The 24,807-nt window shown below is 42.5% G+C and overlaps 1 protein-coding gene across 8 annotated transcripts in view; it reads left to right on the plus strand.

Moving 5' to 3' along the window:
* CEP85 (centrosomal protein 85) overlaps positions 1–24,807 on the plus strand; it is a 36,436-nt gene that overhangs the window by 9,826 nt on the left and 1,803 nt on the right. The window contains exons 2-13 of one of the 8 annotated variants that reach the window (XM_036348052.1): positions 1,285–1,362; positions 5,045–5,197; positions 8,537–9,231; positions 10,008–10,141; positions 10,563–10,680; positions 12,515–12,700; positions 16,916–17,068; positions 17,276–17,427; positions 18,719–18,830; positions 19,721–19,771; positions 22,821–22,928; positions 24,342–24,564. In XM_036348052.1, the coding sequence (XP_036203945.1) occupies positions 1,308–1,362; positions 5,045–5,197; positions 8,537–9,231; positions 10,008–10,141; positions 10,563–10,680; positions 12,515–12,700; positions 16,916–17,068; positions 17,276–17,427; positions 18,719–18,830; positions 19,721–19,771; positions 22,821–22,928; positions 24,342–24,564 (2,140 nt within the window). In that variant the 5' untranslated portion in view covers positions 1,285–1,307. Of the gene's footprint in view, positions 1–1,284; positions 1,363–5,044; positions 5,198–7,844; positions 7,982–8,448; positions 9,232–10,007; positions 10,142–10,562; positions 10,681–12,514; positions 12,701–16,915; positions 17,069–17,275; positions 17,428–18,690; positions 18,831–19,720; positions 19,772–22,820; positions 22,929–24,341; positions 24,565–24,807 lie in introns of those variants that run through there. The other 7 variants (XM_036348053.1, XM_036348054.1, XM_036348055.1 and 4 more) reach the window with 7 other exon arrangements.

Here is a 24,807-nt window from a genome sequence, read left to right on the forward strand (position 1 = left end):
CTTCTTTTTTTTTCCCTCCAAAGTTTTAAATTCACTTCTAAGAGTTTGTCCCAAACTCTTTGTAGGCTCTTATGAATTCAAAGTTTCCACATTTATACTTTATCCTCCAGGGACCAAACTGCCACTTTTATTGACATGTATAATTAAAAAAAACTTTAACAAAGCACTTAATATGTGTCAGGCACTGTTGTAAGTTAATTTTAAAAGAATTAACATGAATTAGGTGCTATCATTATCTGCATTTTTATATGAAGGAACTGAGGTGCAGAGATATTTAAAAAATTTGCCCTCCTTATAAAACAAATAAATTTCTAAGTCACACTTCAAACCCAGGCTGTCTGATCAAGAGACCATACTGTGAACCCTGGCTGGTGTAACTCGGTTGGGCATCTTCCCATGCACCGAAAGGTCTCTGGTTCGATTCTCAGTCTGGGCACATGTCCAATATTCGGGCTCAATCCCTAATAGGAGGCAGCCCATCTATGTTTCTCTCACATCGATGTTTCTCTATCTCTCTCCCTTCCTCTTTCTCAAAAAAGAAAAAAAAGTCAATAAAATAAAGTATTAAAGAGTATTATAGAGAAATAGAGTACAAATTGTGAAACAATTCTCTGTACTGCCTCTCAAGTATTATGCAAATATAAGATATTACTTGCAATTATTACAGTTAATTAAAGCTTTTGTTTATACAGATAGTAATCAGATTTCTGCTGAATTCTCAGAACCTACATTAGAGTAAATATAAATATTTTAAGGAGTGGAGAAATGAGAAGAAATCCTCATGTTCCCACCTAAGGACTGGGGTTCTGCTAATGACCAAGAATTCTGTCCATCTTTGTGCATCATGTGATTACTGGGAGAATAAGGGAATTTTGTTTTTATGTTAATCATAATTGAAGCCATAATACTTAATTGTTGGTTTGGTTAATTAGTTCTTTTTCCACCCCATCCTTCCATCCTGTCCCCATGGCAAGATGATTCATGGCAAAATTTAATTAAAAGTAATATTATTTTTAATTTTTGCAACAATTGAAGGGGTTCTAAGACCATATAAGATCAATGTTGGGAGTCTCTTTGGGTCTAGGTTTTTTTCTCCTTGCTTTAGGAAGAAAAGTGGGGTGGAGTATTGTGAATTGGTTTGCCTTAAAAAGTATCCTTAAGAGTAAACATGTGGAAGAATACTTGCATCCTCTGTATGATTTTGATTGTTTTAGTTGAATGGGAATGAGTTATGGGAAATTAAAAGATAGTGGAGAGATCTGACTGGTTATTCCTTCATTCTAGAGTTGGGTCAAATAACTGTGTTGATGGCCATGCAGGAAAAATATCCAAGTGAGAGAAACTCTCATCCCACTTCACCAGGTGAGTAGTCAAAGTTTTCTGGGTAAATTCTGACCTTTGCGCTGTTATTTTGTAACAGAAATTTTCTTTAAAGGACAAACTGAGTAAGCAAATATTTGCTGAAATGCTGGTATTAATATTTAATTGTTGTTTTTGTTATTGAGTTCAATAACATGGGACTATATTGAAAGGAAAAAGAGGTCTCTCCAAGACTATTTATGTCTGGTCGTACAGCGCTTACAACAAGACCACGTGATTGATTGAGACAGGAGGACACATAAAGGATTGGAACAGAATGACTTTGGAACATAGTGCTATTTGAAATCAGAAAAACACAGCATAAATTACTGTGCTCTATGTTGTCTTTGTAGTTTTGTGAGTGGGTCAGTCATCTGCTAGCCCACAAAGATTGGAATTCTTCTTGAATGCCAACAGTCTCAGTTGTATTGTCACAGGAGACTCGGGAATTTGTCTCTAGAATGGATTGACAAGATTTTGAAAACTCAGATATACTAAAAGGATGTATTAAGTATATATATTAAACCTATATAAATATATACACACAATACACATTAACTAGATATGGTACATTTAATTAGGAAGTAGCATTCCAAAAATAACTTTTTGAATTCTGTGGTATTTATGAAGAAAAGGATACATTTCCTTCAATTAAGGGTATGTCTTATTTTATTTAATTTTAAAATCCCACGGTGCCTCAAAGCAGACATTTGGTAGATAGTTGTTCTGTTTGCCTAGGCATGCTGCCTTGCATATAGTAAGCACTTTGAAAAGCATTTGCTGAATCAATTTAAGATTCATTCAGCATCTATTTGAACATCCTTATGTGCCGTTCACTGTCTTAGACTGGATTGTACAATCTGTAATAATAAAAGGGTAATATGCTAATTAAACCGGATGTCATTCTGGACCAAGCCAGGGCGGAGCAAAGGCCCGGTCCTGGGTGCCTGCCAGCAGCCATAAGAAGCCCAGGTCCTGGGTGCCAGAGGGAAGCTGGTGCCGGGGGAAGGAAGGCCTACTCTTTTTTTTTTTTTTTAATATATTTTATTGATTTTTTACAGAGAGGAAGGGAGAGGGATAGAGAGTTAGAAACATCGATGAAAGAGAAACATCAATCAGCTGCCTCCTGCACGCCTCCTACTGGGGATGTACCTGCAGCCAAGGTACATGCCCTTGACCGGAATCGAACCTGGGACCCTTGAGTCCACAGGCCAACATTCTATCCACTGAGCCAAACCAGTTAGGGCAGGAAGGCCTACTCTTGCACGAATTTCGTGCATTGGGCCTCTAGTTTCTTATAACAATTGTGTGTATAATGCAAGTTTTTGGAATGTAGCAATTCCTGAGAAAGCTCAACTTCTTTTTATGGTTTTGTCTTCAATAGTTTTTCATTTCATTAATAATGGTTAAAGTTTGATAAGGATGCTACTGATAGTATGTGATATGACACAAGAAAACTTCAGCTTTCAAACTTTAATTTTGAAATAAGCATAAGCCTCTATACACCAAACATACTTTTATTTTAGCAAATATGTCTTTAGAATTGATATATGGAGTGGGTGCATGAGAAAAGTGGTTAGTGGTGAGGAATGGAAGATTAGTAAAGGTAATAACAGAGAGTGGTTTCTAGTAGGAGGCCAGGAACATGGTAATACAGGTCCTCAATCAATTTTTACTATTTCAAAAGGCCTGGTAAACTACACTGACTAGAGAGGTAACACTATATAGACTGACCAAGAGGTCAAATTTCTTTGCTTCTGGCTAGTATTACACTAATTTAGTATAGTTAACACTGGCTAATCTTACGCTGATCAGAAGATCTGATTGTTGGTTATGTCTTTTATTAAAGATTATTACATGCCCTGACCATTGTGGTTGGAGCGTCATCCAGTACACCAAAAGGTAGCGGGTTCGATTCTAGATCAGTGCACATGTCTCAGTTGTGGGTTCTATCCCCAGTTGGGACATGTACGGGGAGCAACCAATTAATGTTTCTCACATTCATGTTTCTCTCTCTCCCCCTTCCTCTCTCTAAAAAAATAAATATTAATGAAAGACTTTCATTTAAAAAAAAGATTACTACAGATTACTGCATGTATATAGATTCTTTCAAATCAGACAGTTCACTGTGACCCAAAGGATAAAAGGAGTCTTTAGGTAAAATTAGGGTTCCTTCAGTAGAATGCAGAAGTAATGGTAGCTCAAAAAGGAACAAAAGTAGAAGGAATTAGGTGGCTTGGAAGAAGGGAATAAGATGATTGTGTTCAAATATTATTGGCTTCACACTAGATCAGAGAATCTGTAGAACCATATTTTCTGATTTCATCTTAAACTCTGATACTTCAATCAATTAAGTGAAAACACATGAATTAAATAACTGCCATTACCTTTTTTTTGTTTGTTTTTTGTTGTTTTTGCTTTTTTCTGTTTGTTTTTTTACATGGGTCATCAGTTACAATTTAGAAAAATTATAGTGGTTTTAAAAAAAATAATTTGAGCCCTGGCCGGGTAGTCAGTTGGTTAGAGCATTGTCCTGATATGCCAAGGTTGCGGTTCAATTCCCAGTCAAGGCACATACAAGAATCAACAAATGAATGCATAACTAAGTAGGACAACAAATCTGTTTCTCTCTCAAATCAATAAATAAAATTTTTTTAAAATAAATAATTTGAATTTAAATCTTTGATAGTAAAGTCAAATAAATTTCATCAATCTTATATCTTACCCACTCAGAAACTTTGTTTGTTTGGTTGGTTGGTTTGGGGTGTTTGTTTGTTTTTGCATTGCTCTCAAAAGCTCTTCAGGTTGACTTTTAAGACTCACCTTGATCTGGATTCACCCTACTCATGAGGGCACTGTGGTTCAGTCAAACAGTGGTTTTCCTATTACCATAGGGAGCATTTGGAAACGTACAGGGTAGTTTCAGGTTGCACAATGATGGAAGGATGGGTGGGCTACTCCTGGCATTTAGTGGATGGGGACCAGGAATGCTAAATCATCCTTTATACATTGTCTTGCCCAGAAGGCTAACAGCACCTGTTGATAAACCTTGTAAGAAGGAAGAATGTGGGTATTGGGATTAGAATAACCTAGGTTCCAATCTCAGTTCTATCCTCTGTAAAATAGGGGTGTTAATATGATAATACTTTTCAGTAAATAGGTAGATGAGATCGTGTTTATAAAGTGCTGTGGCTTCTAGATTTCAGAAATGGTAGCTACTATCAAATATTATTGTTTTCTGTCTCAGTACTCCTGGATTCCTGGTAGGTCTTGATTCTGTCTTTGAACATTCTCACCTCTCATGCTATTTCCATTTAAAATTAACAAACTCAGAGTTGCTGAAATAGGCACAGGAGAGAGAAGGGGGTGGGATGCTGCTATTTCTCACAAGTTTAAGTGATTTTTTAAAAAATATATATTTTATTGATTTTTTACATAGAGGAAGGGAGAAGAATAGAGAGTTAGAAACATCGACCAGCTGCCTCCTGCACACCCCCTACTGGGGATGTGCCCGCAACCAAGGTACATGCCCTTGACCGGAATCGAACCTGGGACCCTTCAGTCCGAAGGCTGACGCTCTATCCACTGAGCCAAACCAGTTAGGGCTTAAGTGATTTTTTAAAAAGAGTCTTGTGGGGTTGCATCAGCTGGTTCACTCTAAAGGTAGAAATGCTACTTGTTTCAGGTTCCATTGTAATTAAGAAAAGCAGTTCTCTGGGTTGTGAATGGCAGACTCCAGTTATCTCGGAGGCCTTTCGGAGCCGCTTCAGCCGTTGTTCCAGTGTTACTGACAGTGGGGACACAGCCATTGGCACATCATGCTCAGACATGACAGAGGGTAAGTTTGGATTAATAATTTGATTACCAATATGTGTTGTCACTTTCAGGTTGTATGCCAGGTGTATTGTCGTTTCCAGAACATTCATAAGTCAGTCCACTAAGTCTGCCTGATACTTCTTATTCCATGCTTCCCACAGCTGGTCCCTTCTCTCAATTTCTACTGTTTGTCCTATCGCAAACAACGTCTAATCTTTCCTCTACTGCCAGATTAATCTTTCTAAAAACCTGATTTCATAGTTTCCTTTTTCTGCAATCCTCACTTGTTTCCATTATTTACAGGATAAAATTCAGAGGCTTCAGTTCTCTTATGATCTGGCCCTGTCCCACCTGTCTTTTTGTTGTTTGTTTGGGTTTTGTTTTGTTTTTGCTGCAAAAAGCCTTATTATTTCCATTTGGTCAATGCATGGGAGAGGGCTTTCAAGGTGGTTAAAAAAAATGGCTAATAGTTTTCGGGGAGAGGCTCAGGTAAAAGCCAGACTTCTCTAAATAAAAACAACATATCCCATATACTAAATTTTGAAAGACTTTGAAAATTGTGCAAGGTAGTGACCCTTTTAAAAATAAGTGCTGTCATTTTGTTTCGAAATGTTTTGAACCGCAAACCATACTTCAGGTCCAGCTTACTTTTTAGTATTTTGTAAGAATCAGGCAGTTTCCTTAATATAAATAAACAAACCCAATAGACAAGTGACAAATGCAGACAGACTTCACTTCTGTCATCCGTAGGTGGACCACACTCACCAGGAAATTAGAAAAACTATATTCTCCTGGGTCAGTTAGTACCTTTTGGGCTTTGGCATTACTACTTTGGGGGTTATGGGCTCAAAACTGAATTTGGTGAGTCTTGAGAGAGAGAGTGGTGCTGTGAATGGAGAATGGAATGAGGTGTTAACTAACTTCAACATATTAGCAGCCCTTCGTAGCAGTCCCTCTCTTCTGTTCCAAAATTACATTTTTGGAGCAGGAACTGTTAGTGAGAGTGCATACTATTATGCTGTTATGGGGGATTTTAAAAAATAATTTATTTTAGAGAAGAAGGGAGAGAGAGATAGAAACATCAATGATAAGAGAGAATCATTGACCGGCTGCCTCCTGCACGCCTCCCACCAAGAATCAAGCCTGCAATCCAGGCATGTGCCCTGACCAGGAATCGAACCATGACATCATAGATCAGGGTTCAACCACTGAGCCACACTGGATGGGTGTTATGGAGGATTTTAAGTAGAGAGCTTCCTAGTCTTGGAAGTCCTTTTTTTTAAAAAAAATAATTTAAACAATATTCACTATTGAAATGTTTCACAACCTACATACTATTTTATTTTTTTAATATGTTTTTTATTTATTTTTTTAGAGAAGAAAGGAGAGGGAGGGAGGGAGGGAGGGAGGGAGAGAGAGAGAGAGAGAGAGAGAGAGAGAGAGAGAGAGAGAGAGAGAGAGAAACATCGATGAGAAGCATTGATTGGCTGCCTTCTGCACTTCCCCTAGTGGGAATTGAGCCCACAATCTGAGCTTGTGCCCTGACTGGGATCGAACCAGTGATCTCCTGGTTCATGAGCCGAAGCTCAAACCTGAACCACACCGGCCAGGCTGGTCTTGGAAGTCTTCATCATCACCAGTCTACCTGTTGACTAGTCCTATATTTAAGTTGTGGGACATCAAAGACATCCTTTGACTGAAATGTCCTTCTCTCTTGGTCCTGAGAGACTAACGCATATTATATTTTATTGATTTATTTACAGAGAGGAAGGGAGAGGGATAGAGAGTTAGAAACATCGATGAGATAGAAACATCGATCAGCTGCCTCCCGCACACTCCCTACTGGGGATGTGCCCGCAACCAAGGTACATGCCCTTGACCGGAATCGAGCCTGGGACCCTTGAGTCCGCAGGCTGATGCTCTATCCACTGAGCCAAACAGGTTAGGGCATTGCCTGTGTTTTTAAAGAGCTGCTTACAAACTCATATGAGAAGATGGTCGCTCATCTGTACTCATATAATTCTAGGAAAGGTTATAGTATCTGTCCTTGGTAGCTGAGTGTGTTCTTTGTTGGTTGATGGAAAGAAAAAAAGAAACAGATTGGTAGTCCACTCTTACCATGGTAGATGCGCTTGGTTTAGAAAAGAGTACTGGGCATAATTGAAAAGGGAAGACATTTATATTCCTTTCCCCTTACTCAGTTTTCTGCCTGAGTAAGGTAACAGGTATGTTTTCTTTCTTGTTTTCTTGTAGCCACTACCCTGGCATATTAGTACTGTGACCTTGTAGTCTTCTTCAGAGTAGCACTTAAAAGTTGGAAATATGAACCTTCTATGGCAGGGCTAATAAGAATTGTCTTCCAAGAGTAGGAAGGAGCTAAAAGAAACATAAGTCCAGTCTGAGGGAAAAGGGAAAAAATCACAGTTGGATACAAAGGGGTAAGTGAAAGGCAAAATACAAGTTCGAGCATTTCAGTGTGTACCCACTTGAGAATGCTCACTGTGCGAGAATGAAACCTGAGAGTTACTAAGAATAACTTCACATATCCAGGCAGTCGCTTCTGGTGTGTGGGAGAAAGAACAGAATCTTGATTCGATGCTGTATTCCCTGCCTTGGATATAGAGCGGCACTGTCCAGTTTGCCTTATTCTTCAGATGGTTTAGACTCATTCCTCACCTTCACTGGGGAGCTTTTGGAGGTCACAGAGGATTCTTGCAGATCTTGGAAAGGGTATTTTTATTAGATTGGATTATAGCTTAGAGGTTCCCAGCTCCCAGAAGAATAGGACCTAATCCATTTCCCTTAAGTAAGTGATTGTTTTTTTAAGTTTCTTTTTCTTTTCTTTTTTTAATATGTTTTTATTGATTTCAGAGAGGAAGGGAGAGGGAGAGAGAGAGATAGAAACATCAGTGATGAGAGAGAATCATTGATCAGCTGCCTCCTGCATGCCCCCTACTGGGGATTGAGCCCACAACTCAGGCATGTGTCCGGAATCGAACCCGGGACCCTTCAGTCTGAAGGCCAATGCTCTATCCACTGAGCCAAACCAGCTAGGGCTAATTTTTTAAGTTCAGTTTTCAGCTTTGTTGACTGGCAAGATTTTCTATTAAAATACAAGGAATAGAGTATAAATTGAAAGTGAATCCAGTGTTGCCTTTTGTTGATTTACCTTGTGAATAGCATTTGAGAACCTAGAACACACATCTCCCAGTTAGGCTATCGTGTCTTTTTGCCTGATATTTGTGATGATAATGCCTCTCTCCTTGGTCTCAGGATAGGCAGAGAACATCAGACATAGCAGCTCAACTCCACAAACCTTGCTGCTTTGATTTTGACTTATGGAAGACTATTCTCTCCACAGATTTTTGCAGCTCAAATAGCAGTCCGTCTTTCCAGCCCATCAAAAGCCACGTGACCATTCCAACAGCCCATGTGATGCCTTCTACTTTAGGGACCTCTCCTGCCAAGCCAAATTCTACACCTGCCAGACCCTCTTCCTCCAAAATCCCTTTGTCAGGATTGGCTGAAAGTGTGGGGATGACAAGAAATGGAGACCTCGGTGGAATGAAACATTCTCCAGGCTTATCTAGAGATTTCATGTATCATTGTGGTACTGCTGGAGAAAATGGAATTGAGCGGTCTTGGTTTCCAGCCGTGGGCCATGAAAGAGAAGAAGAGATGAGGAAGTTTGATATTCCCAGTATGGAATCTACCCTTAATCAGTCAGCAGTGATGGAGACACTTTATTCAGATCCTCGCTACAGGGTCCACTTCCACAGCCTAAGAACCGACCCAAACAAGGAGTTATACAAAGGGTTGCCTGAGACCAAGAAGACCCCAGACAGTGGTGTGGTATGTGAGCGGAATGGACTACATCCTAGCAGCAGTGGGTTGCTCCCTTTGGGACTCCAGCCTGCTCCTGGGCTCTCCAAGCCTCTATCCTCTCAGGTGTGGCAGCCAAATTCTGACCCTTGGCATCCTCGAGAGCGGTCTTGTGAGCTCAGCACTTGTCGGCAGCATCTGGAATTGATTCGTTTACAGATGGAACAAATGCAGGTAGGTAGAGGGGCTTCTTTCCTTGGATTTTGGGGTTCGGTACAGATCTTTGAACTTGTATAGGTTGTGTCTTCTAAGTTTTGACTCTAAAGAAAACATCTGTAAGAAAGAGGGAAAATGTTTATAGATAAGAAATGAAGGCTTGTGGATGCCATTGAATCTGTTGGTGGTCTAATGAAACACCAGATAGGTTCTCCAAAGTAGAGGGTTACAAGAGAAGACCCAAAAAAGTCACTAGGCTAGGTACTTTTACTTACAGAATCTAATTAATCCTTATAGCATCTTGATGAGGTATATGTAGAAATTTACTAGGTTCTTAGAATAAGTAATTTGCCCAGGATCACACAGCTGGTTAAGTGACAGAGCTAGGGTTTAAAAATTGTCTTTGAACCCCTATGCTTTTTCCACTATACCTGTTTTATGTTTTTAAAAAAGTCCGTGTGCTACTTAAGAGTGGGAAGGAAAGAAGCTGAATATACTATTTTTTCCAAGTTGCTGAGGACATCTTAGCTCTTGGTTTGCTTCTGTTGCCAGATAATAAAAGATAACTGACCTTTTCTTAGAAACTAGAGCCTTTCTGAGCTGTGTCCAGTTGGCAGAAGTCTCCCTGGCAGGTTCTTTCCAGTCATGCATCAGAGCTAAAATTATTTCATAAACACTGGGCCTTCTTAGTCTGAGCCAAAATGAGCCTTGACTACAGACCCAGGATATTGCTCAGGTGTTTTCAGGTGCCTGTGGGTCAAGATCAAGCCCCTTTGGTCCTGCTTGTCTTTCAGCTTCAGAATGGAGCCACCTGCCACCATCCTGCTGCATTTGCTCCTTCACTGCCCATGTTAGAACCAGCACAGTTGGTCAGCATCTTGAACAGTAATGAACACCTTCTAAAGGAAAAGGAACTCCTCATTGACAAGTAAGAGAGCATAGGGTACCTACCATAGACCAGCTTCTGTTCTCAGCCGCCACTGAGGACACTTAATGAATTCTCCTCAAGGGCAGTACATTCCCCTCTGTTTATGTTTACTCCTTGCCTCATGATAGAGTTAGGTTGATAAGCAGCCTAGTCCTCTAGCTGACAAATGTGATAGACTAATTGTGTATCTGCAGGGGCTCTAGGAGTGCCTAAAGCAGGCAGCGGGTTCTTTGTAGCTGATCTTTCTTCATTTCCCCTCAGTCAGCTTTCTCATTTGTTCTCCTCCAGCAAAATAGTACTGCCCAGAATCTAAGGTCCTTGCTTATATAGCATCAATGTACCCATCTAAGGAAAGTGGGGGCTTATATTTGCAAGTTGATTAGTGTTAGAATCCTGGACCCTATTTTTCTGGCTTTTGCAGACAGAAGAAACACATCTCTCAGCTGGAGCAGAAAGTGCGAGAGAGTGAACTACAAGTCCACAGTGCCCTTTTGGGCCGCCCTGCCCCCTTTGGGGATGTCTGCTTGCTGAGGCTGCAGGTAAGCACTGGCAGTTGGGTTGGCATTCTGCTTGTCATAATTTAGTATCTTAGCTATGCTTGGCACTGTTAGGTATCCAGGAAATAGAAAAGAAACCAAGTGATGTAAGGTGTCCCTTCCCTCAAAGAGTAAACATCCTAATTTAAAGCATCTCTTGTCCTGCCCATGTGGGGGCAGAAAAGGCTTGAGGATAGAATCAGGTGGAAGTCCAGATGCTTTGGTGTCAGGATGGGAGAAAAGGAAGGCAGAGCAAGGTACATTGTAAGGTCCTAGAGTTGGGTGATGTTCTGAGGTCTTAATCTACCAGCCCTGGCCAATGGAAGGAGAGGCAGATATAACGGTGTATTTAGAGCCATTTTAATTTTTATCTTCCATGTCTAGGAACAACTGAAGGAAGCCATATCCTCACTGAGGTCAATGACTCTATAACAGCCATGGGCAAACTATGGCCCGCGGGCCGGATCCGGCCCATTTGAAATGAATAAAACTAAAAAAAAAAAAAAGACCATACCCTTTTATGTAATGATGTTTACTTTGAATTTATATTAGTTCACACAAACACTCCATCCATGCTTTTGTTCTGGCCCTCCGGTCCAGTTTAAGAACCCATCGTGGCCCTCGAGTCAAAAAGTTTGCCCACCCCTGCTCTAGAAAAAGCCAGCTTTGTTGGCTAAGAGTCTCTGCAATTTGGGCTTTTGAGTGATGGATATAGACAGATTATAGTACTGGTTTTGCCACCTAGTGGGCTTGTTAGACTGTTCCATCTTATAGAATCAAATCTATATATATATAAAAGCCTAAGCAACCATTACGCCCAAATGACTGGAACGACTGGTTGACCAGTCGCTATGAGAGCGAAGGAGGAGTGGGGGAGGCAGGGAACTGCACGGTGGTGGGGCGGAATCCATTCTTCCCACACCCGGCCTGGTGACCGTGGCCTCCTCTCCTGACTCTGCTGGGGCCTTCAGGCCCCGGGCTGGGACAGGGAACTGGGGGTAGGTGGCGGCGGACACAGCCCATTTCCCAGGGGGGCCGAGGGCTGGCTCCCTCCTTGGGCGCTGGCGACCAACCTCCCGTGGTCCCTCCCCCTAGCTAGCAGGCCCTGATCAGCCTGGCCCCAATCGGCCCTAATCACTGGCCAGGTCTAGGGACCCCACCCGTCCACGAATTCATGCACCGGCCTCTAGTTGTTAGATAAAATCTAGTTCAGTTCTCTAATTTACTGATGAAATAATTGGCCTTGAGCCCTTGGAGTCCAGGTCTTCTGGTGTCTTGTCCTGTGTTCCTTCTATGATACTATAACTCCTCAGGTATTGCTTTATGGCAGTGGTTCTGAAATATGAGTGTGCATCAGAATCACCTGGAGTGCTTTTCTAAAAAGATTTTTTAAATTGATCTTTAGAAAGAGAGAGGGAGAAACTGTGTGAGAGCGACATATAGATCGACTGCCTCCTGCATACCCCCTCCCAGGGATCGAGCCCACCACTCGGGTGTGTGTCCTGACCAGTAATCTAACTGGCAGCCTTTTGGGGCACGGGATGACACCCAACCGAGCCACTCCAGCCAGGGATCTGGAGGGCTTTTTAAAACATAGATTGTTAAGACCCAACCCCAGAGTTCCTGATTCAGTGGGTCTTGGAATTGGGCTCAAGAGTGTGCATTTCTAACAAATTCCCAGGTGATACTGATGCTGTTAGTCCTAGGATCACATTCTGAGAAGCACTGCTTGAAATTTTCAGAGAAAGATAATATTTGGCCATGAAGTCAGCTGGGATAAGTAAATTACATGGGACTGTAAGCGTAAGGAATAGGTATATTGAGACTCTTTCTGCAGGAATTGCAACGAGAGAACACTTTCTTACGTGCGCAGTTTGCGCAGAAGACAGAAGCCTTGAACAAGGAAAAGATCGAGCTTGAAAGGAAACTTTCTGCTTCAGAAGTTGAAGTCCAACTCATCAGAGAGTCTCTCAGAGTGGCGTTGCAGAAGCATTCAGAGGAGGGGAAGAAACAGGAAGATAGGGTGAGCTAAGGAGCTAATAGCTCTCTAATTCACAAAGGAGTTGACAGTCACCCTTCTCCTGCCAAACTCTAAACTGTTTCTGGCCCCATTCTTGGAACCAGGGGAAGCCAGCCAATTGGGTCAGACCCTGCATTGACTTCTCATGCAGGACTGGTCTGCTAGAAATGGAGCTCCTTCTTTCTTTCATCTCCACAAAACTACCACAGTATAAGCCCTCACTGCCCCAGGTTGTGATGGGCCACCAGGTGACGTAGGTGGAAAACCGGCCTGAGCAGTCATACCAGATGGTACCATTGCATGATATTTAAATATCTATGGTAAATTTGCACCATTCAGCCTGGTTTCTCTTCACTCTACCTAAAAAGGAGAAGAATTCCATGTGTGCAGCCAGCTTGGGAGTTTTTACAGTTTTGCTATTGCTCTTAGAATTGTCTTTGAATGAGCTTGGTTGTCATAGAAGGAGCTGATTTAAAATCTTTTTTTTTCCCTCTCTTTTTTTTTTTTTTTTTAAGAGAGAGAGAGAGAGTGGAAGGGAAAGGGGGAGAGAGGGAGAGAGAAACATCAATGTGAGAGAAACACATTGATTTGTTGCCTCCCACACAGGCTGGGGAGCCAACCCAGGTACTTGCCCTTGACCAGGAATTGAACCCACGACCTCCGGTGCATGGGCCTGCGCTCTAACCACTGAGAAACACAGCCAGGGCTGATTTAAAATCTTTTGGTTCTATTCACAGCTTTCTCTAATGCAGATGTTCTGGGGGTGGGGGCAGTTTAGTTCTGGACCATCTACATCAAAATCAACTAGAGCAGTGCTTAAACTTTAAACTTTAATGTGCTTAAGAGTCACTTAGAGTAGGTTTAGAGTTTACCCACGTATATGGTTAGTTTTAGGGTTAAGTTAGGTTAAAGTTAAGTATAGTTGAGGCTTAGGGTTAGGTTGGGCTAGGTTTAGGGTTATGGCTGAGGTTAGGTATAGGGTTAAGTTACTGCTAGGATTAGGGTAAGATTTAGGGTAAAGGTTCAGTGTAGCGTTGAAGTTTAGTACAGAGATAGGGTTAGTGTTAAGGTTGGATTTCGGTTTGAGTTTAGGTGTAAGGTTAGTGTTAGGATTAAGTTTAGGATTGAGATTAGGTATATTGGTAGGGTTAGTATTAGAATTAGATTAAGGATAAGGTTAAGATACAGGTTTAGGGTTAGGATTATATTAGGGTTATAGAGAGGGTTAAGTATAACATGGGATTAAAGTTAGGTATGAAAGAGTATAGGGTTAGGATTGAGGTTAGGTATAGCATTAGGTTTTGAGTTAGAATTAGGGTTGAGTTTAGTACAGGGTTAGGATTAGATATAGTATTAGGGTTGAGGTTGGTTTAGGGACAGGATTAGGGTTGAAGACAGTAAAGTTATGTTTCTGGTTAAAGTTAGTGATAGAGAGTTGAGTTCAGTCTAGGATTAGTGTTGAGGATAGGTATAGGTTTGGATTAGGATTTTAGTTAGGGTTAGAGTTATGAAGAGGATTTTATAGAGTGTTGGGGTTAGGTTAGGATTAAGTTTAAGATTAGGTACACTGTTAGCATTAGTGTTACGGTTAGGGTGAAGTTTAGGTATGGAGTTACTGTTAGGATAGGGTAAGGGTTAGGGTTAGTGTAGAGTTTGGGTTCGTGTTGAGGTTAAACATCAGGTTAGCTTTTGTGTTAGTTTTAGGGTTAGTGTTGAGGTTAGCAATAGTGGGTAGGGTTGGGGTTAGAGTTAGGGATAGGGTTGAGTTTTAGGGTTAGGGATGAGTTTAGGTATAAGGTTAGGGTTTCACTTAGTGGAAGAAGTTAGATAGTTTTTGGGTTAGGGTTTAGTTTTAGGGTTATTAAGAGGGTTAGGTATGATTTAGTGTTAGGGTTAGGTTTAATTGAGCTTAGGTATATGGTTAGGGTTAAGAGTAAGGTTAAACTTAGTTTCGGTTAGGAGTAGGAAAAATAAAAAAGAATTACTTGGCCCTAGCCAGTTTGGCTTAGTGGATAGAGCACTGGCCTGGGGACTGAAGGGTCCCAGGTTCGATTCCGGTCAAGGGCACATACCCAGGTTGTGGGCTTGATTCCCAGTAGGGGGCGTGAAGGAGGCAGCCAGTCAGTGATTCTCATCATTGATGTTTCTATCTCTCCCTCTCCCTTCCTCTTTCTGAAATCAATAAAAATATATTTAAAAAAAATTACTTGGAGATCTTGTTTAAAATGCAGATCCAGCTTCAGTAGTTCTGGAAGGGGAAGAGGCTTGAGAGCCTACATTTTAGCAAGTTCCCAGGTGATATTGGTGCCTCTGGTACAACAAGGACTTTGAGAGGCTTGTTATGAAAGAAACTTAGCCTGGCCAGCGTGGCTCAGTGGTTGAGCGTTGACCTATGAACCAGGAGGTCACGGTTCAATTCCTGGTCAGGGCACATGCCCGGGTTGTGGGCTCGATCCCAGTGGGGGTCATGCAGGAGGCAGTCAGTCAATGAGTCTCTCATCATTAATGTTTCTATCTCTCTCTCCCTCTCCTTAGCTCTCTGAAATAAAAATATATTGAAAAGAAACTTTTAATCTAAATAATACAAGTATCTAAGGTAAATAATCAAATACCAATAAGTGTAATAAAAGTTAGTAGTTCTGTGCCTAGTCTACTTCATAAAGGTATTCATCCTCAACTCTTCTCTTTCTCCTGAAATATACCTCTACATATATGAATAGTAATCTTTTTTTGTTCTTTTGCTGTATTTATTTACTTAAAAATATTTTTTTTTTATTGATTTCAGAGAGGAAGGGAGAGGGAGAGAGAGAGAGAAACATCAGTGATGAGAGAGAGTCATTGATTGGCTGGCTGCCTCCTGTATGCCCTCCACTGGGGATCGAGCCCACAACCCGGGCATGTGCCCTTGACTGAGTCGAACCTGGGACCCTGCAGTCCGTAGACCGATGCTCTATCCAAACCAGCTAGGGCTTATGCTGTTTTTATTTCATGGATGCAGTTAGCTTATTTTTTTGATTATATTGATTATACCTTTTAGGATATCTGCACCTATTTATAGTGTTTCTTGTTTCCTTCAGGGCTTTTTATTTTGTTTGGTGACTTTCAAGTTAGAGTCTTGGTGATCCTTGAATAAAAGGAAGTATTTAAAAGCTGGATGGAAGCTCTGGGTTCATGGTAGTTGCCTGGTAGACTTGTCTATAGTATGTCGAGACTTAAACTGTCATCTCTCTTAGGAACCCTCAAATATAAGTATGAATGTCTTACCTCTCTCTAGAAAAGAATCTTCAGCCTGTTCCATGGAACAGCGGGGAGCAAGAATGCTTTTAGCTGTTAGGTTCTTGATACTGAGAACAAGATGAGTCCCACCGTTCTGTACATTGATTTTTATTTGTACTTATTTTCAACCCACCACTTCACACTCTGCCTGCTGTGACTGATATTCCTGAGTCTGGAATCTCTCATTTGATTTCTCCAGAGATTAAATCTCCATTCTCCTGTTGGGGAAACCTAGGGTGAGGATGGTATCCAGCTAACCTGTATATAGACTTGCAGTAAATCCCCCTATTTTTCAGGTCTATGGCTGATAACCTGCCTCAGGAGTACCTGGTGCCTTCAGTACAGAGATTATTGGGAGTTGTGAAGGGCACATTGTTTTCTAAATGTTAACTCCCACTGCAGAGTATAACTCCTCTGCTCCAAGTCATTTATCCCTCCATCCACTTTCATCTTCTGAAAATATATTGAAATTTCTCATACACTTTGTCTCCTCCTCTGTTGACTTTTTTTGTTGGTTTATTTTTATTGATTTATTTAGAGAGGAAGGGAGAGGGAGAAACATCTGTGTGAGAAACATTAATTGCTGCCTCCTGCATGCCCCCCACTGGCGATTTGTGCCCTGACCAGGAATCAAACTGGAATGCATGGGACAGCGGCTAGGGCCAGACAGATTATTTATTATGCAGAAGTACTTGGGCCGTTTTTGAAAACAGCCCAGGGAGCTCTTCTTCTTTGTCCTTGATTGGAAAGTTCAGGTGTGTTAACTCTGCACTTTATGCCCTAATCTCAAATGGTAAAATTTGAACCACTTCCTGCCTTCATTGTAGTAGAAAAATATTTACAGCTCTAAGAACAGAGACAATGGTCAGTTAAAAAAAAAAGTTGATGTTCAGGTTCCTGGAGGAGTTGATGGAGATAGATTCTAGACATGTCTTTCCCTAGGTCAAGGGTCGTGATAAACATATCAATAATTTGAAAAAGAAATGCCAGAAGGAATCCGAGCAGAACCGAGAGAAGCAGCAGCGTATTGAAACCTTGGAGCGCTACCTGGCTGACCTGCCCACCCTGGAAGACCATCAGAAGCAGAGCCAGCAGGTAGCAGCAATGTCTGGGCGTACCTGGGGCAAGCAGGGAGTGGCCAAACCAGGGGGACTTTCTCCGCCTCTGCTGTATGCAGTTACCCCGTGGTTTCCTGAAAGGAAAATCCCCAGTCATATCAAGACACAGCTGGACTGTAAATTTTATAAGACCCAGGCAGTCTTTTTTAGTTTGCTGACCTAAGGATGGAATTCTGTCTCTCAGCTTAAGGATTCTGAGTTGAAGATCACAGAGCTGCAGGAGAGAGTGACTGAGTTGGAGAATTTGCTGGAGGAGACCCAGGCAGCTTGCAGAAAGAAGGAGGTTCAACTGGAGAGCCTGAGACAGACAGAAGCAGAATTCTCCACTGGACATAGGTAAATATCCCTGTGAGGTTGAGGAAGTGGAGGGCTAGGTTCTGGTCCTGGCTACCCCGTACTAGTTGTGTGACTGCTCTAATCTCTACTTCTCTAAGCTTCGTTTTGTTTGAGTGTGAATAATAGAAAAACGACCTATGTCTTTGAGATGGAGTCTGGGGGATATAATGGTACAGTGGGAACTTGTCATTTTATCCTTTAGAAGGGTCCAGCTCAGTGCCTGCCATAACAGTGCTGGATAATAATCCTTGACTATTTGTGTTGAATGAATGAAAGCACTTTATAAACTGGGAAATAAGTTGTCTGTATATTTGCAAAAGTAGATCCTGGTGCTGAGAACTGGGGAGTTATCCACATTTTGAACCTTGTAAGCTAAAGACTACCAGCAGAATCTGTTTCTTCTCCGCACTGGGGATTGCTCTTGATTGCCACAACAGGTTCTGAGAACAAAACAAAATAGCATAATGCACTCTCAGGGTGTCTTGTGAGCCTCGTCCATATTAATGGCAATTTCTGAAAATGTGATGGCTGTGTTTCAACAGCTTCTTGGATCAAATCCAGTTTCTAATGGGATGGATTGGATTTTTCATCCTAATATACCACAGTGACCCTGTTGTTTATCTTAGCAGATGGGCCATGATGAAAGTGACTGTGGGGATCCATTAGGGGAGACCATTGTTTGGAGTCAGAAGTGAAGTTAGGGGACAAAGTTGATTCTGCCCCAAACTATGTATACCAAGAAAAAAGGAGATTTTTTTGTGTTTTCCAAAGTTCTACAATATACATGTATGACTTTTATAATCTAAATGCATGTGATGAGTGTTTATTTTTAGGTATCAAAACAAAGAATAAAAGCCTTGGGCAGGTGGCCATTGTATAGATCAGGGGTCCTCAAACTACGGCCCGCGGGCCACATGCAAATACAAATATTGTATTTGTTCCCATTTTGTTTTTTTACTTCAAAATAAGATATGTGCAGTGTGCATAGGAATTTGTTCATAGTTGTTTTTTAAACTATAGTTGGGCCCTCCATCAGTCTGAGGGACAGTGAACTGGCCCCCTGTTTAAAAAGTTTGAGGACCCCTGGTATAGATATTGGCATCTAATAAAGGGAACTCATATAGACTAAGTAGTTTTAGGGTGGCACGCCTTCCATTACAACATACCTAATGTTATCCTCCGCTGTGGCTCAGAAGGGCCTAAGTGTTTTGTCCCAAACATACAAGCAGATCAGGAGTCAGAGCCACATCCCTCTGACTTCAGACTTCTTGAAGAGGCCACTGTCTTTCAGCCTGCAAGATAAGCAGTGTATGGAGGCCAGTGGAGAAGGTCCAGCCCAACAGGAAGAAGGTCCAAAAGTGGAAATGGAGTCCTGGCAGAAGGAATGTGATTCTCTCCGAAAGGTGATTGAGGGTATCCAGGCTGTAACAGGTGGTAGGCTAAGAGGAAAGAGAAATTTGTGTTTGGGGAAGGCACCATGAATTTCTGGCCCTGGGCCATCTGTATTACCCAGAGCCTTTCCCTCTTTTCCGAGAAGTCACTCCTGCATAATAAGTTTGCATTTAGGTATTCATCCTTATGACAGGTAAGAAAGTGAGAGGAGGACATCCCTCTGAACATTCAGACTGGATGCTCCAAAATGGTGCACTTCATTCATTGCTCCGGCCCTCTGCAGAATCTCTGGCACTGGACAGAGATCTGACCGCTGATGTGGCCCTAATTCAGCAGAGGAGCAGTCCAGGGCCTGTTGGTGAGACCGATCACAGATCAGCAAAAAAGAAGACCCAGAAATAGTTCAGAGAATACCTGAGGTCTCAAAGAACAGGAAACTGGGCCTATTCAGGTTCTCTCCTTCAACATTCAGTGTGAGAAGGCTATACGTAACAACTATCACAGCCCTGGATAAGACAGGTTTTGTTCAACTGAATTTTTAGTCATGTCCTTGACCAAAGAACAAGAATGTATGCTGGCTATAAATAAAGTTAATTCCACTGGCCCTCCGTCATCAGGGTGAGGTTGTCTCTCACCCCCGTAGTAAGTCCACACTCATTTGTGTGTGTGTGACTGGAGCACAGGAGTGTGAAGTTGGTTAGCCTATCGGATAAGGAATCTGGGCTGTATTTCTGTAGGTAGAGTTAACTTGTCTTCACCCTGATCTCACTATTGACTGGCTGGCTGTAGCCAGTAGAGCTAATAGCCAGACCACAGGTCCTAGTTTAGCCTCTTGCCCTCTTGCCTCCTACCGCAACATCAACATGTGCTTATAGCCTTCCTTGATAACTTTGCCTTTCAGATTGTGGGAAAGCAACAGCAGAAGATGGGCCAGTTACACTCACAAGTTCAGGTGAGCTGGAGTCCTTGGGATATGGTGGGCAGGACTTAATGGAATCTCTAGAATTCAGCCAACACTGTTCCATTCTCTGCCATCCAATTTGTTCAGTGTTAGGAATACAACAAGAATGAGATCCAATCAGTGCTTTTAGCCTACAATCTTGTTGGGAAAGGGTTTCGGCACAATACGGTGAGTGCCATGTTCATGTTACCCTAGGGGAGCATAGAAGAGTTGGTTGAGGAGGAGGAGATCAAGGGTTTCTGGAGGTCATGACCCTTGAGGGAGGAGGAAGAATTAGGCTGGCAGAGAGGTAGAGCTAGAAGGGATGGTATTGGAGCTCCAGATAGAAGGAACAGCACAGGTAGGAACATGGAGGCATGAAACAGCAGGATTTTGCACATGGAGCTGCAAGCAGTGTGATACTGGTGGGGTTTTTTTTGTTTGTTTGTTTTTTATTAAACACTAGAAGAGTATATTTTAACTTTAAACATTTACCCAAATAAATTTTTTATACACACACAGTTTAATAAATTATAAGCATACAGCTCTCTGATAGTTCTATAGTATACTTAATGAAAAATATAGAATACACTTGGCTAGTGTGATACTGTTGAAGTAAGATGGTGAATGGAGAACTGGGGTATGGGAAGAATTTGTCTCTCCAATTAAGTTAGCTTTTTAAAAAAATAAGTATATGTTTTTATTGATTTCAGAGAGAGGAAGGGAGGGAGAAAGAGAGAAACATCAGGGATGAGAGAGAATCATTGATCAGCTGCCTCCTGCACGCCCCCTACTGGTGATGGAACCTGCAACCCAGGCATGTGCCCTGACCAGAATTGAACTGTGACTCCTGGTTCATGGATCCGATGCTCAACCACTTAGCCACACTGGAGAGAGAGAAACATCAATGGTGAGAGAATCATTGATCGGCTGCCTCCTGCATGCCCCCTACTGGGGATTGAGCCCGCAACCCAGGCATGCGCCCTTGGCCAGAATTGAACCTGGGACCCTTCAGTCCGTAGGCCGATGCTCTACCCACTGAGCCAAACCAGCTAGGGCAATATATTGATTTTAGAGAGAGAGGAAAGGAGAGGGATAGAGAGAAAAACATGGACTAGCTACCTCCTGCATGCCCCCTACTGGGGATATCTTGGTTCATGGGTCGATGCTCAACTACTGAACCACACTGGCCAGGCGGCTTTTATTCTTTAGGTAGGTGATGGGAATCTTCTAAAGCATTTAATTGGAGTGTGGTGTGGTTAAGTTAGCAATTCAGGCTTTTTATGGAAAAAGATTGCTCTTGGGAGAGAGGCAAAGCTGGAGGCCAGTGAACTGTTGTGAAAATCCTAGTGAGAGATGGTGAAGGAACCTGGCATTTCTGTGAATTTTAGGAGGTACAACTGAGAGGAATCAGTGACTGTCAGAATATAGTGGTTTGAAGAATAAGGAAAAATCAAAGAGAACTCTTGGTTTCAGTCTTGGGTCAGAGTGGGCATGTCCTTAGTTGGGTTCTCTAAGAAATCCTAGGAAAAGCAGGTTCACTCAGGTTCTCTGTGGACTCTGAAAGAGGTTTCACACTAAAATGGATAAAACACACTTACTCTGAGGAGCAACAAAAGCTGCAATCCCGCCGTTGCCATTTGTGGGCCAGGCGATGCCTATTTAGTTCACTAATTCATATTTCAAGTCCTATTAGAATGTAGTCAAACCAAATATAGTTAAAATCTTACGTTTTTAGTAGAGTTTTAATGTCTATGTTTTCTGGAACCCTATGTTCCACAAAGGTTGCAAAAGCTTAACATGTTAAAGGGAACATTTAGACATGATGAGACTTCTCAAATTATTAGATGAATTTGCTGGAATTATGTGGGTTCAGGATACTTACATTGGGTATTTCATAGTGATGAGATATTCTCCTGGGAAGTTACATATTTTTAATACAAATGGGAAAATTCAGATTTTTACAGTATTGTATTTGTTCAAATCAGTTACAAAATCGGGGGGGGGGGGAATTGAAATAGAATGAATAGAATAAGAGGCAGAATATAATAAATATACTTTCCTCCCTCTGGCTACCCCTGCATGCACACACCACACACATACATTACAGTCTAGATTTGATGCCTGTGGGAGTGTTCTCCTACCCCTTCTCATCTGTGTAAAAGCATTTAAAACAATATTGTGAGGGGCTTGGACTGTGAGCTCCTTAAAGACTGGCATTCATTTCAGTAGCCTTAGTGCATGTCACAGCAAACATTGAATTCAACCTAATGGATGTTCCCTGCTCTCAAGAAAGTAATTGTTTGCCCAACAGGCGTGGCTCAGACCTTGAACAAGAAGGTCACAGTTAGATTCCTAGTCAAGGTACATGCCCAGGTGGCAAGCTCAATCCCTGGTGTGGGGGTGTGCAGGTGGCAGCCAATCAATGATTATCTCTCTTTGACATTTTTATCTCTCTCTCCCTCTCCCTTGCTCTCTTTGAAATCAATAAAAAAAAATATTTTTAAAAAAGAAAGTAATGGTCTAGTGGAGGGAGGAATCATGTGCACAACCAGCAAAGGCACTCATGATCTCTGAGGCGGTATGAGTAGCAAGGTGAGGTTATGATGAATTGAATCTGATTTGCAGATTGAGGAAAGCTTGGGTGGCCTTGGAGGAGGTTTCTTGGGTGACAGGCAGAACAGAAGAGAATTCTGGGTGAAGGGGAAGAGGAATGAGTAACAATATTGAAGCTGGAGCCTTGGGGGGTGAAGCCCAGCCAGTTATTCTGTAGGTGTGGCTAAAGTGGAGGTTGTGTGGAGGGTAAAAAGAGATATGGCTGTAACAGTAGGTAAGTGCTAGACTGGCCTGGAATGCCCTGCTGAGGAACTAGTAGCCTCTTATTTTGTACATGGTCACTGGCTATAGGAGGGTTTCAATCAGGGCTATTCTAAAATCTCTTAGCAGCAGTGTGTGGGCAGGGTAGGGCTTTACTATATAGTCCAGGCCAGAGGTGATATGGTCTGAACCAGACCTGTTACCCCTGGTGTGTTCTCCCATCACTCCTTGCCATCGAATTTAGAGCCTAGAGCAGCAAGTGGCTCAAGAAGAAGGAACAAGCCAAGCCCTGAAAGAGGAGGCCCAGCAGAGGGAGACAGCCTTGCAGCAGCTTCGCACAGCTGTGAAAGAGGTGAGCAGCATCAGCTAGTCCTGGTACTCTGTGTACCCTTCCCATCCCTACTCCCACATGAGCTCCCATGTTTGAAAGGTGCCTGCTGACGGTTTTTTGTGGTTGTTTTTTGTTTGTTTTTTTTTGGGTTTTTTTGGCAGAGGAATAAAAAGGGACATTGCATCATCCTTTATATTAAAGGTCCTAAGCCTATCTTAGAGTGGCCATAATTACCCAGGGGGGGGGGGGGAATTACCCAGGAATGCTTTTTTTTTTTTTCTTTTTTTTTAAATGTATTTAATGATTTTTTACAGAGAGGAAAGGAGAGGGATAGAGAGTTAGAAACATCGATGAGAGGGAAACATCGATCAGCTGCCTCCTGCACGCCCCCCACTGGGGATGTGCCCGCAACCAAGGTACATTCCCTTGACCGGAATCGAACCTGGGACCCTTGAGTCCACAGGCTGACGCTCTATCCGCTGAGCCAAACCGGCCAGGGCAGGAATGCTTTTTGTATGTGGAAAGTCACTCTCCCTTTGTCTTTCTACAGCCACAGATTTGTGGAGTTGGGAAGGGAAGGGTTCAAGAAGACTGAGGGTTTGGTGGTCCTCATGGAGTAAACAGCTATCATTGGGGGACAACCAAGATCAATGGCCAAGACCTAGGAAGGAGTCTGCCATTGCAAAAATTGTCACATGGTTCACTGTGGGTGAAGGGCTGGGATTGGAAGGGGAACTGTTCAGTGTCTTTAGAACAGAGATAGGGAGGGAAGCAGAGTGGGTTAAGCTGTTCAGGGTGAAAGAAGGAAAGAGACACAGGTAATACGTGAGTAACTGGTCTGTGTAGTGAGCCCAGCTCCACTGAAGTGAAGGTCCGAAAAGGAAGGATAAATTCCAGCACTGTGTTCTCCAGGTCCCCAGCTTCTCCAGCTCCCCACCCAGTGTCCACTAGCTGTCATGTCTTTATTACTTCTTTTATTCCTCTGACACCCTCTGATCAGACTGGCTGGTGGCCACTTTTGTCAGGGTGGCAGGGAGAGATTGAAACCAGTGTCTCCTCAGATTTCACAGTTCACATTAAGCCTTCTCTAATAGCCTGGCTAACAGTGTTGGCTGAGGGACTGGCTTCAGATAAAGTTCCGAGGGGCGGGAGTATCTTCTCTGGCTCCTGAACAGAAACCTGGAGGCTGATGACTCAGAGTCTGCTGGGGAGTGGTTTCCTCTCCAGTTCGGGAGTTCTGTGGGCCTGGCCTGCCTATAGGAGGAAGTAGGCCTGGAATCGAGAAGGGAGTAGGAGTGCTAAGTCTGTAAGTAGGGATGGGGAGGAGGAACATCACCTGACTCATACCCTGCACACACATGTATATCCACACTCAGGTACAGATACACTGCCTTTCTCTGGACCTGGGTTAATATTGTCCATCTATCCACTCAGCTTTCAGCACAGAACCAGGACCTGATTGAAAAGAATCTGACGCTCCAGGAACACCTGCGCCAAGCTCAACCAGGGTGCCCATCTTCAGACACGGCCCAGCTGGCATTTGAGCTGCACCAGGAGTTGGCCAGTTGTCTTCAAGATCTGCAAGCTGTCTGTAGCATTGTGACCCAGAGGGCCCAGGGCCATGACCCCAATCTCTCCTTGCTCCTGGGCATTCACTGTGAGTCCTCAGACCAGTCGGGACCCAGGAGAGGGGAATGGCTTTCATTCTCTCATCCTCATCCACCTTTCCCATCTTTATGGTAACGTGGCAACAGGGCTATGGAGGCTTGGTCACTGCCCTCTGAGAGTTTGTGTTTTGTAAAGATGTTCAGAAAATCTGTTTTGGAAATAGGCATCTTTGTGGGGGGTCCCTGGGCACAGGACAAGCAAAAAGTGGCCCTTAGGCAGCAAATTTTCAGCC

Source organism: Myotis myotis, unplaced genomic scaffold (assembly GCF_014108235.1).
Source record: "Myotis myotis isolate mMyoMyo1 unplaced genomic scaffold, mMyoMyo1.p scaffold_m19_p_2, whole genome shotgun sequence".
Classification (NCBI taxonomy): domain Eukaryota; kingdom Metazoa; phylum Chordata; class Mammalia; order Chiroptera; family Vespertilionidae; genus Myotis; species Myotis myotis.